This window comes from Rousettus aegyptiacus, unplaced genomic scaffold, assembly GCF_014176215.1.
Source record: "Rousettus aegyptiacus isolate mRouAeg1 unplaced genomic scaffold, mRouAeg1.p scaffold_m13_p_6, whole genome shotgun sequence".
NCBI lineage: Eukaryota > Metazoa > Chordata > Mammalia > Chiroptera > Pteropodidae > Rousettus > Rousettus aegyptiacus.
In genome coordinates this window covers 114,187,623-114,205,591 of record NW_023416309.1, presented here as the reverse complement: position 1 = coordinate 114,205,591, position 17,969 = coordinate 114,187,623, and the positions used below count along the sequence as shown (strand labels likewise).

The window sequence follows — 17,969 nt, the reverse complement described above, 5'->3', positions numbered from 1 at the left end:
GGGCGCCGGCCGCGCGCGGTCCGTGGGGCCCGGCCCGGGGCTGGGGCCCCTTCCGCCTCCACTCTGCTGGGCGCGCGCGCTGTCGGCGGCTGTTGGACTTGGTTGAGCCCTTTTCCTGCAGCTGCTCGGGCGCCAGGTGGCTTTTCTCCGGTCTGCTGACACAGTCCATTACAGGACGAGCTAAAAAACGTGGACTCGACTTTGCGTCCCGGGGACGGAACCGCTCGGCCGCCAGGGCGCCGGCCGCTCTGCGTGTGGCTGCGAGCGACTCGCTGGCGCCGCACTGCGGGCCCCGGGTCCGCGTCCACGGGGGACGTGTCTGTTCCGCGGCTGCTTTGCTGCCACAGCGACGCCGGCTCCACGGCAACCGGGCGGCAGGCGCTGCGTCCCCGCCAGCTCCAGCAGCGCTGGCTGCGGCCACTCCCCAGCCCGAGGCTTCTCTGCGGGGAGGTTTCGACTGCGACCTCACTGCCTCCGTCGGGCGCAGGGGGGTTTGGGTTTGCTGCCTCGTGCTGGGTTTCGGGAGTTTGTGGGTGTAACGTGGCGATGTCGGGGTCTCGTATCTCCCGGGACGGGTGTCCCTTCCAGTCTACGCGTCTGCCCCGCTGCCAGCCCCGCGCTGTCTTGTCACCGCGACCACGCAGCGACACTCGGAGCCAGGGGGCCCGAGTCCTACGATTTCTTTCCTTTAGTGCTATTCTGGGTCCCTTACATCTCCATCTGAATTTCCGTCTCAGCTTGTCAACGTCTACAAAATAACAGTAAAAAAAGGCGGCTGGGATCTCCGCGGGATGGCGTTGAAGCTGTGGGTCTCTTGGGGATTCCTGCCACACCAGGTCTTCGGGTGTGTGGATGTGCAATTTCTCTCCACTTAACTCTGGTCTCCTCTAGCATCCTTCAACACAGTTTTGCTTATAGACTGTTTTAAAGAGAACGTGTCTGACTTAGCGACACCGCAGTCACTGACTGTCGACAGCCCGGTGGCAATCTGTGGGATGCACGGGGCTGGTGCCCCGTCCCGCACGTCGGGGGCAGGCGGGGTGGGCAGTGCCCAGCAGGTGGAGGCACGGCAGCAAGCTGGGTGCCTCCCACCTAAGCGCCCGCCCCACGGGGCTGCACCTGCGGGGATCCACTGCCACCTGCCTCCCTCCCGAGCCTGGCAGGACAGGCCTGGCATCGTTTCCGAAGCTGTCGACAGTGTGGTGGCCCCTGGCACAATCAAAGCCACAGCCAACTGAGCCACCGAGGAACAGTCTGAGGGGGAGACCAAGGGACCCTCTCAGGCTCCGTCGGCCTGGAGGTTTACGTACAAGAACGTCACGCGTGCTGTCATCCATCACAGGGAAGTGCGAGAAAGTCATGTTCATGGAAGGACGTGTGACGGCGTGAGAGGACGGTCAACGTCCACGGTGCAGTGAGAACAGGACACGGCGCGGTGTGCAGGCACGCTGACCGCGCGTGCGTGTGTGCGTGCTGCCGGCGACTTTGGTTTTATTAGCAGTATTTTTCACTTTGAGGGTTAAAGAAAATAGTTCAGTGCGGATTTAACAACGCGCCACCCGCAGCTCACCCACGGCCGGGACACCGCGGCCGGGCGTCGGGCTGCGAGCAGGGGGCGGTGCTCACGCTGCACGCGATGGCCGAGCACGAGCCGCTCGGCTCTGGCAGCTCCTTCTGTAACTAAACACCGTGTTGAATCTGTTCTAAATTACAACACCAATTGGTCTAAAAAACCTCCAACGACCCAGAGTGCACGACGTGGAAAGGGCCTTCTGCACCCAGGCCGCCCAAGCGAGCGCCCGCGGGCCCCATGGCACGGGTGCGTCGATCCCGCTCGGTCCCCTAATTAATGTTCCTGTTTTGTGTTCAACTTCAGCAGTTGCGGGTGGGGCTGTGCCGGCACCCCGACCCGCGCTGGCGCCGTCCACGCCTGGCAGTGGGCTCAGGGCCGGCCCCTCCGGGCACCAGACCGCCCGCCACCGCGCCAGGCTGACCTCTGACCTCTGCACAAAACCGGCCTTGGAAGCTTGCCCACCTGCGAGCGACAGAACAGCCCACTACTGGTGCGATCAGAGCGAACCTCCGCGTCTCCTTCGCAAGCATGCGGCGGGCTGCGGGCGACGTTCTCCCAGAGCAGACGCGCGCTCTGGCGGCTGCCGAGGGCGCGAGAGGAGGGCGCCCCGGCCGGGGGCTGTCGTTTCGGCCACGCGGACCTGTAAGACATCTGCCCATGAGCCGGCTAAAGCTGCCGCGGCCATCAAGCTTTGGGTGCTCTCGCTGGCGTTAGCCACACTCGGCGGGACTGCGGGGTGTCACCCTGCTGCCCATGAGGCTGTTTAGGGTCAGGGTTCCTCTGTCCTTTCTCAGCGCTACCTGGAGCTATTCTCAGCTCACACATGAAGCGGGCTAATGAAAAGGTTCCCAATGTACCCTATCGCACAAACGTGTTGCCAGGTGATTAATTAAATTAATAAAAGAACACCCTGTGACTGCCACTTGGAAAAACTAGGACAAGTATTAAGAATAATGAGACAGAACGTGTTTTCAGAAAAGGCCTCTCATCAGGGTGGAAGGGACGTCAGTGGCGCCTCAGGAGCCGCTGCTCCGGCTGCCCCCGGGGACGCAGGGAGCTGCGCCCCGTCCCGATGACCACGTGCGTTTGCTTCTGCGTGCGTGGCAGGGCCAGGAGGCGGGAGCCCCGCCTGGGGGGCCAGCAGGATGCACCGGGCCAGACCACTGGGCTGACAGCCGGCCGCCCCCATGCTAGTGACACGGGGACCCCCCCGGGGAACCCCAGACGTATTTCCAGGCACACGCACGGAAGGACGTGAAGGCCACACCTGACGTAAGGGACCCTGGGGCGTCGGCTGCCAGCTGGACGCTGGCTCTGGGTTTGTGCTTGGGCGACAGGGCTGAGTGCACACGCGGACGGGGCAGGCCCCTCCCCTCGAGGGTCTCCGGGGGCTTCCGCCACGACCCGCTCAGGCTCACCCAGCGCCAGACCGGTGCGCTGCGCTGAGGAGAGGCAGGCATATCCTTGGGGGGAAATCAAACTCGTTTTGAAGTTTAAGAGGAATGAGTTTGGGGTGACTCAGGCCACTTCTCCCTGTTGTCACAGGGAGGTGACTGAGAAGAGGCACGTTTCAAAGGCCTGGAGAAAGCTGCTCCCTCACTGCCATCCCAAGAAATCACTGCAATTTGTGGCCACGGATGCTGCAGCAAGGGGCAGCCCGGGGGCTCCCAGCAGCTCGGCCCACCGGCCACGCCAGAGGCAAGAACGCGCGCTCCCGTCATGATGAACGGCAGGTCTCAGCCGGCGCCCCGGCGCCCCGGCACCAGGCCGACTCGCCCGGCGGAGCGCTGTGCCTGGGGACCGCACACGGCTGGTCCAGCAACACGCTGTGCTGGCCAGACCCTGACTCCCGGCCGCCACGAACCTTTCTTTCTTTAAAACTTCTTTTCTGACTGTAAAGATGCTTCGTCTTTGTGTAGCAAGTGCAGAAAAGACAGAAATGTCTGAGGAAGAAACAAACTCAGCGCCGCCTCCACCGGGCCGCCGACCCCCGTCCAGTCTCTGTCCTGGGCACAAGCACCGGCACGTTCGGAGTCTGTAGCTGTGACTGTAAACTATGTCACATCACAACCGTGGGAAACCGGAGCCAGCTGCCTTGCTTTAACGCTTTAATGTCTTTTAGGTTTTATCGTAAGCATTCCCTCATAACGTTCATTTTTAAGCTTTGTTTCTAAACAGCTCAAATGATACCGTACCACCGTTTCCACTGTTGTAACCACTGTCCTTGTGGACGTTTATGTGGTCCCCGGCTTTTGCCTCTGCGGATGAGACACTGATCATCCACACCTCTGATTACGACCCTAAGTCCGTATCTTCGCAAACGAATTACTGGGTCAAAGGGAACGGCAGCTAAGGCTCCTGCCGCTTCCCACCAAACTGCTTTCTGGAAAAGTCGAGCCGAGTTAAGAAATGAGAAAGGATGCTGCTCGCCCTCTCCTCAAAGGGGCTCAAGAAACCAGAGCTTTCAAACCGGCCTTGGGCACTGACGAAGGCCACTCTGTGTTTTTATTGACAAAACTGGGGGTCACTGCGGGGAACGGGATAAGCGGGCAGGACGCCGTAGCCAGGAGTCTATGCGCCCGTCCCGGGCGTGGCCCGCACGGGGGCCCGCCGTGGGGGCAGGGGCCAGCTGCGACTCCCCCTCAGCTGCCCGCACGGGGGGAGGCGAGGAGGACTCTGCAGGCGAACCCCGCGGCTCCTGACTCTGCTCTGGCACGGCACCGCCGAGCCGCCCCGGCACCCTGGCGTGTGGCTCGAATCTGCAGTGGCAGGAGCGTTTCCTGTCACGACTGTGGCAGGATTAAACCTGAGAGGTATTTCCCCGGAACGAGCCAGACACGTCAGAATTGGCCCCAGTGGGCGAGTCGTTAAAAAAAATCCTCGAGCTTAGTCCCAAAGCGTGGAGCCGCCCCAGCATGGCCTGCGGACAGGCCGCGGGCGGCCCTCGGGGGGCGGGGAGTCAGAGGCCTGGAGTGACCTTGCCAATTAAGACAAGACGGGACGGCTCACACGGACAAGCTCAGGAACGGCAGCTTTTGCTTTTCTTTGAGGAGACAGGAAGGTAGATGAAGCCTGTTTCTTTTCCTGCTTTATTTTAACTGCCAGCTCCAGCCACCATGACAGCAAATTGGTGTCACCCTTCGACAGTGGCAAATGCAGTGGGACAGGAGCCCCAGAAGGGCAGTACAGGCGGCTGGCACGGCCGGGCCCTGGGTGGCCCTGGCCGCCTACCTGCCTTGGGTCACGGCTCAGGGACGTGGCCTGTGCGGCCCCACCCAGGCCAGAGGGGCCACAGTGAGGGGCCGGCTACGGCTCCCAGTGAACAAACCCAGGGGGTTCTGGGCGGTCAGCTTGAGCAGAGGAGCCCAGACACCCGGGGCCCTCAGGGGAGCGAGGCTCAGGGACCCTCGCTGGCCAGGCAGCCGCGGGGAGCACGCCGTTTGAGCCCGGGGCGTGGGGCACGGTACCTTCATGACAGGCTGGGCGAAGTACCGTGCGCTCCAGTCACAGAAGCCCGTCTGCATCGCGGCCGAGATGAAGCCCTTGTGTCCGGCAGCATCGTCCGGGTCGTCGGTCGTCTTCGGGCGTTGGGAAAGCAGCGAAGAGAAACGAGTCAGTCAGGTGGCCCCCAGCTCTGTGCGCCCCCAACCCCTGCCCTGCCGACGAGGCCGGCCGCGCCCTGGCCCCTGGGAGCCCTTCCGTGCCGCCCTCACTGCTGTGCCCTGGTGACCGGGACCTGAGTGTCCGGACAGGCCTCCCAGGCCCCGGTGCTGGGGTCCGCCCGCGGCTGCACTCAGGGAGCTCTGTCACCGGGGCCGGCGCGGTGGCTTCGGCTGCCACCCACCCTGAGCTGGCTGCACATGTCCCCTGGCCCTGGGCCCCACAGGCCTCTGCCGCGGGGCTGCGGCTCCACCCAGGCCAGGCGCCCGGCGTCCTGACGAGGGCAGAGGCTCAGGCGGCGGCAGTATAGGCCACCAGGACTTCTGGGTGGTCCAGCGCCCGGCACTGCCCCCGGGACGATGTGTCGGTCCACGTCCTGCTGCAGGAGCCGTGGGGGCCATGGCTGTCGCAGGGGGAGCTTGCCTCACGGGGCTGGGCGCAAGGAGTCCACATGGCGCACGGGTGGCCGGACTGCGGGTGACCCTCAGAGGGACCCGGCCGGAGGAGAGCCCACAGGTGGGACGCAGTGACAGGGCCCCACTCCCGCCTGGTGGGGGGACCGCGTGCCGCCGCCTGCCACCCCGCCTGCCACGCTGGCCCAGGACCGGGCTCACGGCCCCTGTGCCCGCGGCTGGAGGCCGGCGGCTCGGAAGCTGGGTGGAGGGGGCACGTGTGCACCTCTTACTCCGAAGCCACCCTGCGGGGGCTGTGACCTGTGTCAGGACTGCAGTCGCGGGGACGGTGGGTGAGCGGGGCGTGGCGCGGTGGCACTCAGGATGCTGAGACTGTCTAGATCGTGCGCCTTTGGCCGAGGAAGCAGCGAACGGCCCAGACGAGGCGGCGGAAGCCCAGCTACGTGTCCCCCCGTCACATGCCCCCTTGGCACTGTCACCGTCACACGTCCCCCGTGTCGCGTGTCCTCGTCGCCCGCGTCGGTGGCCTAAGCGGTGCTCGTGGAGGGGGCAGCGGACAGCTCAGCACGTGCGTGGCCGGGGCAGGAGGCAACGCCGTTCGCCCGCCCAGGGGGCGCTGACCGGTGGCCGGCGCGCGCCCCGCCACGCGGAGGCTGCCAGGGATGGAGGCCCCGGGTCCCCCCAGGGTGCGAGGCACGGGTGCCCTGCGCCGCGCGCCCGGACCCCGGGGCCGCACCTGGTCCGGGCCCTTGTCGAACATCTTGCGCGTGCGGGGGAACTGGTGGGAGTGCGGCGTGTACTGCGTCCCCGCGGCGGCCGGCCGGCCGGGCGGCGGGTCTCGGCTGGCCGGCTGCTTGGCCACGTCGTTGGTCAGGCTGGAGCTGCTCGCGCTGGACGTGGGCGGGGAGCCTCTGTCACGGGAGAGACGCGTGCGTTTTACCCGGAGCCCGGCCTCCGCCACCGAGCGCTGAGCAGCTCCCTCCAGTCCGCCCGTCCCTGAGCTGCGGCCAGTGGGCCCAGGGCCATCGGCTCGGCCGTCCTCGGGCCCCCGACCCGTCGACGTGACTTTCAGACACCAAGTGCTGATGCCACGGTCAAGAGCCCTTCGCGCGTCCGCCAGCGGGTCCTGGGGGCCCCCGAGCAGATGCGCGGCAGAGGCGGCCGGCCGGGGGCGCCCACGCCCACTCCCCTCTGCTCACGTGGAGCCAACGTGGGGACAGGGAGGACAAGGGGGACGTGGGCGCGTGGCGGGGGCGCGGGCGTGTCCTGGGGACGGGGTGCTCGCGCGCGGCAGGCACTCACCCTGCCTGGTGGATGTGGACGCCCTTGTTGGTGGGGCTGGCGGGCGCCGACTGGGTGAGCGAGGCCGCGGTGAGGATGCGCTGAGGCCGTGCGTTCACCGTGGCCTGCAAGGGCCAAGGGACGTGTGACGAGGACGCTCGGCTGTCGCGCCGCGGGACGGAGCGCAGGTCGGCGGTGCCTTTTGAGTGGCTTCAGCGGGCGAGGCCTCCTGACCCAAGAACTCACATGCCGATCGCAGGCACCAGCTGAACACACCGCCGGCATCACCCCGCAGGTGAGGTGACACTCCCGCCTTCCTAGGGGTCACCTGCCTGCGTCCAGTGAGGGTCCAGGGCGGGCCTCCTCGCAGCAGTCCCAGGCCAGGCTGATGGCCGGCCGGGCTCTGCAGGAACCGCCCCCCACCCCCCACCTTGCACGCCCTCCTCCCTGAGGGCGGAGCTTCGCACTGCTGGAGAAAGGGCACCTGCCAGGGCAGCTCAGAGCAGGGAGGTGACAGAGGTGCTGTCACCGCCCCCCGCGCACCCCAGGCTGAACGTTCCGCTGCCGAGGGCTGCGCCCCCCTGAGACCGTCGCTCGGAAGGAAAGTGGCTATTTTTCCGTTTCGGCAGGATGCTGTGGGCCCGCAGACCAGACGCCTGCTGGGCGGTGTCGACGAGGAGGCGCCCAGCACGAGGCGTCTCTGCCCCTCTGCGGGGACCCGCCGCCTGCCTCGTCCCCTCTTGGACGTTCCGCTCGGAGCACACTGGACGTCAGGACGGGCCCTGCTGACAATGGACGCCCGCGGGAAGGGGGCAGAAGGGCCTGATGCCATGGAGGTGGGCGCGGGAGCCCCCCAGCGAAGCGGGCAGGACCGTGGCCTGGGTGGGTGACTGGCCAGCGGGGCACTGGCCGGGCTGCTGGCGGCCGCCTGCATGCTGTGCACATTCGCTCAGCGGCTAGGATGATGAGCCCTGTGCGGCCGATGGACGCAAAAGCACAGAAACTAACACCGTGAACGCGCCACGTCGGGGTCTCCCAGACGACCCCTCACTCTGAAATAAACTGAGCCACAGTCGGCCCTAAGCTGAGTTACAGGAAAGAGAAACCTGAGTCACAGGAGGTCTAGACCATGAGCTCCCTCCTGCTGTGGGGTTTCACTCGGCCGGCACACGCACATGCGCAAAACCTGCCTGCAAAACCATCCCCTGGAAAGTCTGAAATGAGAAGGGGAATTTAAGCTAAGAAACCATCAACTCGGCGTAGTGCCCTGAGGCTTCCCGACGGGCCGTGAGAGGCGGCAGTGAGCACGCGCTTTCGGGGTTGAAGCTGGCAGAGTGTTGGCGGCGTGCGGCTCTGCGCCGGGGACGTCCCCTGGGGCCCTCCCACACTGCCTGCTGCCTCCGTGGCCCTTTGTGGGGGCTCCAGGGCGCACAGCGAGTGGGAGCTTGCGGTGACTCAGCGGGGCCTCTCGGAGTGGTGGGCGGCCCTGCGGGGCTTCGGCACGCTGCCTGGCCACAGCCGCTGCCCGTCTGGCCGGCCCGGCTGCGACACCCTCAGCGCTGAGGCAGGCGGCCGGAGCAGGGCCGTCCCACGCCCGTGGCCCCAAGGCTGGCCACCGGGGCTCCAGGCGCGGCCGGGGCTGCTGAGCACAGCAGCTGCTGTTCGCTCAGCAAACGTTTGCTCCTGACCCTGGCTGGGTGCGGGCCGGGGCGGGAGCTGACCCCGGGCAGGCGGCCAAGCAGGCTCCCCTCCCTGAGGGACTGTGGGGACAGCTGGCTCGGGGGCCGGGTGGCGGCCGGGTGAGCAGCTCTCCAGCGAGCGGCCTTGCTGTGCTGGTCCCAGCTGCCGTGTCCACGGGGTGCCCCCAGCAGAGAGGTCGACAGAAAACGATGGCGGGGCTCCCGGACGGCCGGGTCGGGGACGAGCAGGGTCTGCGGGGCCCTGGGGCCCGCTGTGAGCCCCCTTGGGGCCTGACTCCCTGAACCCTCCCTCCGCCCCGGCTGCGCTGAACCTCTGGCAGAGGAAGCCTGGGGGTGGTCCCTTCCTCACTGGACGTGGGCAGCCGTGGGCACGCTGCAGGCCAGCTGTTCGGAGGAGCAGACGCTTTTGTTGAAATTGAAATCTCGAGCCAGATGCAGCCTTAGTCCAGGGCAAACGGAAATGATGTGCATGCACCCACGGCACCTGCCGCTGCTCCCCGTGCCCTGCCGCCGGCGGAGGCCTCTGTGAGCCCAGCGTCCGCCTCCACGCTCGACGTGGACGAGCAGATTAAACCCAGAGCGCGTGGACACGGGAACGGGGGAGGCGGAGTGCGTGCCACTGGGCTGGGGGCCGGAAAACAGCGGAACCGGAAACCGCTCCACACGGCGGCTCAACCGCGTCCTGCGGTCGCGGGCGACATGCCCCCGGGTACCAGTACCAGGAATGGCGAGGGGCGTCACCGCAGGTCACCCAGACACCGAGGGGGTCCCCGCCCCACCCGCCACCGGGCGCCCTGACGTACACGGGGAGACGCAGAGCAGGGCGCCCCAGCGGTTCAGGGCCCACGAGCCCGAGGGATGCCGGCGCCCGGCCCCCCACGCACCTTGTAGGCGATGCTGTTGAGCACCTTCATGGCCAGGTCGGAGACGTCCGGGTAGGGGTCAGCGGCCAGGTGCAGCAGGACCCTCCAAATCTGGGTGTAGACGCTGTTGAACGATACCCCTGGGAATGAGAAACGGGGCAGGTTTCAGCGGAAACCGAGTGCTGGTCCCCGCGGTCAGGGAGGGGGGCCCCACGTCCCCCAGCTCACGGGAATCCCAGCTGGTGCAGCTGCTCAGCCCGCCTCCGGAGGCGAGATCTTTCTAGAAGGAAGAGCGAGTCGGGAAAGGGCAGGACATCCACCCCGGGCCTGAGCTGCCCAGTGGTCACCAGCTTCTGAGGGACCCCAAGGGTGTGTGTGACGCAACCCGAGGTGTCCAGCTCTCCTAGGACACCCGACATTTCCTGTGCCCTCCACATGGGGACTGCCACACAGCAGCCAGCTGTGGCGGGGGGTGGGGAGGCTTCCTAAGGTTCTCGAGGGCCACCCAGCGAGGGCAGCTCGGGGCCGTCAGACAGGCCCATGGGGGGTACGCAGGCCCAGACCCCAAAGGTTGAAAGGTGTAGGCGCCGTCTGCCCTTCAAGCCGTGACACCGAGCTGCCCGGGCAGCTACACCACCAGGTGGGAGACGGGGGGTCTGGACGGCAGGGGCCAGGAAGCCTGGGGCACAGAGGGGCCCTGGCAGGGTGGAGAGACAGTCAGCCGTGCGGGAGGACACCGGAGCGCGGGAGAGACAGCCCGGCATCGCCTGGGCGTGTCAAGCAGCGGTGACACTGGAGTGGCCGGCAGTGGGCTGCGGGGCGCCCAGGCGTGGGGACAGTGCAGGCCGAAGCCGGGGCGCGTGCCTCCAGGCCGGGGCTGTGGGTCTGGTGTCCACACCGCAACGGATCCAGAGGAGACGGGGGCGGGGGGGGGGGAGGGGGCGACCGCAGCTCGCTAAGGCTGAGGCCGAGCAGGGCTAGGGGGGCAGAGCGGGTGCTGCCCTGGCGCTCTCCCATTCCTGGGGTGCACCTGAGGCTGGGCGGGTGTGGCCCACGCTCTGCATGGCATGAGGTCAGGCGGGGGCACGCCACCTGCCACGTGTCCTTGTTCTGGGGGAGGCTGGACATTTGGTTGAAAAGTGTGAGCCTGCTCCACGAGAGGTTGAAGGAGGGTCTCGCCAAGCCACGCTCCTGTCCCCCGGCTGGCCCTCCCCGTGAGCCTGCCGGGCCCCGTGTCCCCCGGCTGGCCCTCCCCGTGAGCCTGCCGGGCCCCGTGTCCCCCGGCTGGCCCTCCCCGTGAGCCTGCCGGGCCCCGTGTCCCCCAGCTGGCCCTCCCCGTGAGCCTGCCGGGCCCCGTGTCCCCCGGCTGGCCTTCCCCGTGAGCCTGCCAGGGTGGCCCGAGGAGCCTGAGCGTCAGCAGTGCCGTCAGGGGGTGAGTGTTTCCCTCCTGGTGCACGCGACAGCTCAGACGTGGCGTGCTTCATGCCACACGTGTGGATGAGGAAGGGGACCAGGCAGCTCAGCCAACACCCTCCAACCGGCAGGTGACAGGTGGCGCCCCTTCGTTCCCGCTAACCAGGGACGGTGGGTTCTGGCGTACACGGCGGCCGCCCTGGCACGCACTCCGCCTGTCACGGGGTGGCGGAGGCGAACGAGCCTGGCCCCTTGCGCACGCACATGCCTCCCCCCCAAGGGGACACTGTGAAGGACACGTCCCGAGCAGCAGGCGTGACTGTCCTCCAGCGGCTCTGCCACCACGGCCGCGGCTGACAGGTGCCTGTGGCACATGGCCGCCAGGGGAGCCCCGGACAGTGCCGTGGGGTGAGGGGAGGCCCTGTGGCCAGGAGGGCCCTCCAGGGACTGTCCCCTCGCGTGTGTGGCACCAGCTCTGGTGCCCCCTGCACGAGGGGCTCGAGGGGCAGATGTGGCACCCTCCAGGACTCCCGCCAGCATGGGCCTGGTGCCAGGGAGGTGGGACAAGTCACACAAACTCACTTGCACCCGGAGGCGACCGTGCGTGCGGGTGACCAAGCCACACAAGCAACACGCCTTCCCCTGGCCCGTGAGACACAGGACAGAGCCTCCTGACCAAACCCCGCGGCCCTGTGCCGCTGTCCGGCCTCAGGCCCAAGTCCCTGCAGGCCGCTGAGCTCAGCCCAGGCCCTCGGGGTGGCGGGGGACCCCTCTGACCTCCCTCCCTGTCCTCACCGGTGACCTCCCGTTTCTTTTAAAGAGGTAGAGTGGGGTGGGCTGAGCTCGCCCCGGGACAGCAGTGGGGAGGAGGGAGGTGGCGTGGAAGGGGAGCCCAGTGAGCGGGGTGTCCCCCCTCCGTCGCAGGCCGGCTCGCGTGCCCACGACTCGAGCTCCTCGCGGCCTCTGTGCAGGTTTTCCCTCCATGGCTCTTGGATTTTGAGTGACGCGCGGCAGCCACTTGCCCAAAGTGCGGCCGCCGCGTGACAGGGAGCTGTGCCCGGACGTCTGTGTGGATAGCACACGCGAGCCTCAGCCTGGCTGCAGGTGGCAGACGGGGACAGGGCAGGGCCCTGGTGCCGAGGGCGGGCCGGGCAGCGGCGTGCAGGCGCTGGCCTTCGGTCTCCCGAGAGCAGCCCCAGTGGGCAGACCCCTCCTGGGCGCTGCCCTGGGCTGGACGGGGGCCAGGGCGCAGGGCAGTCCCTCCTAGCTGTGACCTCGGGCCCTACAGTGGGCGTGGCGGATGCAGGCCGGGGGGGGGGGGAGCCGTCCCTGGGTCCTGGACGCTGGGACCTCCCCGCTGAAGGCTGGGCCATGCTGGGCCCTGCAGGCAGGGCGCGTGGGGGCCGCTGCCACCGTCCGCCCTGGGAGGCCGTTGCTGTCGCCGCGGCGGCCTTGCTCGCAGAAGCCTTCGACTTTGACGTAGCACTGTCTGTGGCTCCAAACGGAACTAAAACCTCTCGTTCTGTCCGTTTTTGCCCGTGAGGAATGGTGCAACCGCGCGCCGGTGCGCAAACGGGGGCGCAGGGCGGCCCCTCGCCACAGTCCCCTCGGCCTCCTCCGTTACGCGACTGGCCCTTCCGGACGTCTGCTGTGTCCCATACACAGAACCCCCAGAGTGACCCCTCGGGGACAAGGATGCGGGCGGCTTCTGGCCACTGGCTGCTCAGACGGGCGCCTGCCTGGTGCTCGCCAAGCTCCCTGAACGTGCTGGGAACCTATTTTCGTGTCTAGACGACGATAGCACGAGCCGGAACTAACAGTCTCAGGGCTTGTGCCTCAGAGCGCCAGCCACAGCTCCCCGAGCAGCGCGAGGTGAAGGGGCGTTTGCTCAGAGCTCTGAGACGGCTCTGGGTCCCCACGTCCCTTGCTGGCAGAGCGGCTCGGAGGAAGGAGCCCGAAGTCCCCCTGGAGGCGGGAGCTGCCGCCTGTCCCGGCTCTCACGGGGCTCCTGCTCGGAGAGCCCCTCCAGGACCCAGTCCCCGGCCGGCTTCTGCATGTGCCCCTTTGTGGCGGCCCTGCTGTCGCCGGCGTCCCCAGGGGCTGTGCCCTCACCCTTGGGCCCCCGTAGGAGGACCCCCTCACACGCCCCTCTGCCTGCTGGAGGCGGGGACCTGTCCCAACGCTGAGGACCCCGGGATGGGGACTCATCAGGAAGAGCGCCCGGCATGTCTGCCTTAAGCCCTCAGGGACACTCCTCACGTGTCCAAGAGACACCAGACTGACCGCGAGACCGTGAGAATCCGGGGCGAGTGACGGCGCGCCCATCCCTCCCAAGGCCCGCCCTGCTCGCGGAGGGCACTCAGCGGCCCTGCAGGCCCCACCAAGGGCTCCGCTCCGGTGCCGCCCAGTGCCTCGGGCAGGAGGAGGAAGATGGGGTCGCGCTGTCCTCAAAGGAGACGCGACGCGCTCGGCCACTGTGCGGATGGGGCTCCCGGAGCCCGGCTGGGGGACGGGGCCGCTGGGCGCCTCGGCGCCCCGGGCAGTGCCTGGTTTCCCGGCCGCGTCGCTTTCCTCTGAGAGGAGTCATCCCAGGGCCCCGATTCCAGGCTGGGTGTTGTGGGTCCCTGAACCTAGGTCTAGGTGTCCAGCGAGCATGCAGCCGGGAAACCGCCAAGCTTGGCTCTCGACCCTGCCTCCAGGCCTCAGCGCCATCGTGGACCCATCACCATGGTAACACACTTCAGTGCTACAGACTGTCACCGGGTGCAGCAGACAGGCGCGTGCTGGCCTCTGACACGCCGTCCCAGGGCTTTCGGGCGGGAAGTGCACTCACCAGCCATCATGGCCCTCTGGTCCTGAGCCCCCGGAACAGAAACTAAGCCCCGCCTCGCTCCCTCGGCGTGGTTGGGGTGAGGTCCCCACCAGCGACGGAAGCCCAGGCTGCCACTGCCCCTTGAGAGGCAGGCGCTCGGCTGGCGCCAGGGCCAGGAGCTGTGCAGCATGACGTCACAACGAAGGGCGGGTCACAGGGCGGAGGGTGGTGACAAGCACATGAGCGTCAGAGCCCTGACGTCTGGACACTGGCAGAGGGCTCCACTCCCATCTCCGGGAGAGAGAGATTCCCAGCGTGGATGGCAGCTTCAGAGTCCATGGCACTGCAGGTGCCTGCCCTGCACCCGCGTGCTCTGGCGCAGGAGCCCGGGCGCTCGCGCAGACTTGCCGACTGCATGGACCAGCCTCGCACTCGGGGAAGCCGGGGCAGGCGTGGTCACCCTCCTTCCGGGGCTGCCTGACACAGGACGGGCAGGAGCCTGTGGCAAACTGGCCCGGCCAAATGGGGCCGGCTGCTCATTTCTGCACCCTTGTCTGCCAAAAACGGTTTTTCTACTTTTTAAAGTACTAAAAACAACTGAAAGTAAATATTTCATGACACGTGGGCACGTTGTGAACTTCAAACTTCTGCTCGTAAATGGAGTTGTATTGGAGTGTGGCCACGTCTGCCCGCTGTCCCTGGCTGCTTCTGCACCCCCTGCCACGCCGAAGTCATGCACTTTCGTGCCGCGCAGAGTACAGGCTGGTCTACTGCGGAAGTCGGGGTGGGGGGAGGGGCGCACACCTGGCGGCCAAGCCAGGAGCTGGGCGGGGCTCGTGGAGAAACGTGTTCTCCGCGCGGCTCCGTTCCCACTTCCTTTTCTTTGATGTTTTCCACTGCACGATGTCTCAGTAGAGACAGAACGCAGAGTCGCACAGACTGAGGCTTTCAGAGGCCGCTGTGCGCCAGCCTGGGCGTCGGCCACACACGACGCTAACGCCGCTGAAGTGTGTTCAGGCTCGAGGCAGACATCTTGTGACTGACGGAGACCGTGTTTTACCGGTGACCAGGTACCCGCACTCACGCTTTTTTGAGCTGAGTCCTGTGATGCAGGTGCGTTTGGAGAGTAAAGACCCCCTTTTGGTCCTGACGACCGGAGGAGGGGGTGTGACAGCCGCCTCTGGAGACTACCGCCCATGCAGACCTCCTCAGGACGCCTGACGCCCTCGGTGTGGGCCCTAAGCAGACGTCCCCGGTCCTCTCCCAGCGGAGCAGGGGCCAGTGTCCCGAGGCTCAGACAGGCCACTGGCCAGAGCACTTGGACTGCCCTCCCTGCTCAGACCCTGATGTCAACACGATGGATCATAGCAGGAAAAGCTGACGTTGTCACACAAAGCAGACAGAGTAAACCCTAAGGCAGAGGGGTCGAAGCTTAGAGCTAAAGATGAAAGCCAATGAGTGCGCTGAGAGGGACGTGACGGGTTTAGACGCTCACGCTCGGCAGGACGGAAGGCTGGACGCACGTGAGCCGGCCTTAGTTTCAGCTCCAGAACAGAAAAGAAACGACAGAGTAAACCTAAAGAAGACAGAGGGAAGTAAAGGAACACAAAACAAAGGTCTAACGACAAACTAAGTCAGCAAAGCAAAAGTTGAAAACGTTAAAGAAATTAATGAAAGTTTTGTAGGATTGAATGAGAAAAAAGCAAACAGATAACAGAAATGAAAAAGAGACGAATCCAGAGACGGCAGAGATTAAAGTCCTCAGAACACTCTGAGCAACTTCGTGGAAGTAAATGAGGGCATTTAGGTGAAACAGACGTCTTAAGAAAACGAAACGTCTCGAATGAAGTTATCTGACAAAGAAACAGCCTGAAAATCCCATCACCATCACGGAAACGGGATCCGAATCGAAACCTTCCCTTACGAAACCCCGCAGGGCCCACGGCCTCGGGCCAGCTGCGCCCAGACACCTGAGAGACACATGACCCTCATCTTACACTCGTCATTCCATTCTCTGGGGTGACACTGCCTGTCAGATGCCGGTGGCCCCGGCTCTGACCCCGCCGTGACCACCAACACGTCTCCTGTGGCAGGAGTGAACACGACGCAGCCGCTGGCCCAGACGGCCCTGCGACCCACGGCCTGCCGAGTGCCATCGGGTCCAGACGGAAGGGGGCTGACGGTGAGCCACTTCTGCGTGGTAGGTTCTGCCACTGAGGTGCGGCCGGGGGCGGCAGGGGGCGCGCTCACCTATGAGGGAGTTGAGGGCCGAGTAGGAGCTGACGCGGCGCATCTTGTCCACCGTCTCGAAGGACAGGATGTGCTCCTCGTTCTCCGGGCTGCCCAGCGTGCTGCTGGCGCTGCTGCTGGTGCTGAGGTTCCCAGGGGAGAATGCTGCCGAGCTGCCAGCTGGCCGGACGCCACGGGGACAGGTCAGCACGGACGCTGGATGCCCCTCCCCGTCCCACAGTCGGCGGCAAGCGACTGGAACCTGGGGTTCGCCCCCCACCCCGATCCGGCCTGTAGCTGAGCCCTCACTCTCCGGGGCCTCAGGACCTGGCCTGCCAGGCAGTGCCAGGCTGGCTCCTGCACGGGGAACCATGGTGACTGGGGGTGCCCACGACAATCTCCAGCCTCGCAGGGCACACACCGTCCGCAGGAGGGCGGGGCCTGCTGAAAGCGGCGGAAAGTAACCGCCCCCCCCCGAACCCCACGCCCAGTGCCAGCATCTCACGTTCTTCCGTCAAGCTCAGGTTCTGCAGGGACTTGTTCAGGTTCCTGGCGGTGGTGACGGCACGGATGTTCCCGTAGGAGCTCACGGAGCGCAGTCTGGGGGTGCAGGGGCTGTCCCGCACGGGGGTCAGGCTCCCGCCCTCTGTGGGGGAGGAGAGGGTCTGCGGTGTGCTTGGCCAGGACGGCACCTTCCCTATCAGCTGGCAGCTAGGGCAGGTGACCGCGGGTGACCACGGCTGCTCCTTGAGTGTGAGTGTCGCTCAGCAAGGGGCTCTGTCACACGGGGGCTGGAGTAGCTGGACACACAGCCAGCTGGCTAAGGAAGAGGTGACCCACGCTCGTCACTGAGCATTCAGCTACGGAAAACCATGCCTGGCAGGACCGGCCTCACCGGGAGCACCCGGCCCTCCGAGTTGGCACCAGCGGGACCCCGTCTGCTTGTGGCCCCTCCTGCGTGCTGTTTGCGCTGAGTGAGCTCATCCCTCGCTCCCCCCGACACGCTAAACGCACAGGGCCCTTGTCGCCGACCACGGCCCCCCCTCCTGCAGGGGCGCTGCATTCCGGGGCGGGCGTGGCCCCAGAGGATGGAACATCAACCCGGGAAACAGCAGCTGTGGGAGAAGGCGCCGCCCAACGGACTCAGCGAGCCACGGAACCGACAGCAACGCAACACCGTCGCTCATCACGAGACGTGGCTGCGCGCTGCCCTCTGGTCCCCCACCCTCCATGCCCGCGAGCTTGCTTTCCAACCAGGGCGAAAGGAGGAGAGAGCGGGCGTCGGCGCCGCCCCGTGCCCCGCCCCTTCCATTCCGCTGAGTGTCGGAAGACGGCGAGCACGTCACACCCGAGCCCGCGTGCGGCACAGCGGAGGGGCCCCCGCCAGCTCTGCCCCGGGGCCCCTGGTCGGTGGCAGCAGCCAGGAAGATGGCGCAGGCTTTGTGGCCGGCCACGCGCACCTGTGGTTGCTGGCGAGGGCAGGGGGTAGTTCTTCTCCTCCTCCATGAACTGCAAGGCCACTGTGCAGAAATTGCTTTCGTACTGGACTACAAGATGACTCAAGGCCACCACCAGCTCCTGCCGGGGACAGGGGACGAGAAGTCACTGGAGGCTGGGAAACGTGGAAAGCAGCGGCACCTGTAAGTTAACGCCCAACGCTCGAGTCGCCACAGAGAGAACAGAGGTGCCAGCGGCGGGGACTGTCCCTTCTGCTGTCGCCCTCAGGGGTGTCCAGTGTGAGCAGGAGCCTCTGAAGGAGCAAGTGAGGCCAGGATCAGGGGCCACCGGCTACGCGGGACCTCAGAGGCGGGCACCAGAATGCCTGACGTGGTGGCTGCTGACCGCTGGGTACCAGTGCCATGACAGGAGACGCAGGAGGACGCACGTGACTGACGCCCTCCGGCCTCGGGGCACGGGAAAGCAGGTCTCGTCTGACAGGCACAGACGCCCTCCCACTCGGGCGAGATGTCCAGACTAGCGCTAGTCCGTCTCTCAGAGGTGATGAGAAGTGCTTCTGGGTCTCTG

The 17,969-nt window shown here is 66.3% G+C and overlaps 1 protein-coding gene across 4 annotated transcripts in view; it reads right to left on the bottom strand.

Moving 5' to 3' along the window:
- Positions 1–17,969, bottom strand: part of RPTOR (regulatory associated protein of MTOR complex 1) — a 159,282-nt gene that overhangs the window by 14,519 nt on the left and 126,794 nt on the right. For 3 of the 4 annotated variants that reach the window (XM_016143312.2, XM_016143313.2, XM_016143315.2), the window contains exons 18-24: positions 17,405–17,522; positions 16,450–16,590; positions 15,966–16,124; positions 9,512–9,630; positions 6,949–7,052; positions 6,383–6,557; positions 5,041–5,151 (exon numbers count right to left, since the gene is read on the bottom strand). In XM_016143312.2, coding sequence (XP_015998798.2) covers positions 5,041–5,151; positions 6,383–6,557; positions 6,949–7,052; positions 9,512–9,630; positions 15,966–16,124; positions 16,450–16,590; positions 17,405–17,522 — 927 coding nt within the window. The remainder of the gene's footprint in view (positions 1–5,040; positions 5,152–6,382; positions 6,558–6,948; positions 7,053–9,511; positions 9,631–15,965; positions 16,125–16,449; positions 16,591–17,404; positions 17,523–17,969) is intronic. The other variant, XM_036222311.1, reaches the window with a different exon arrangement.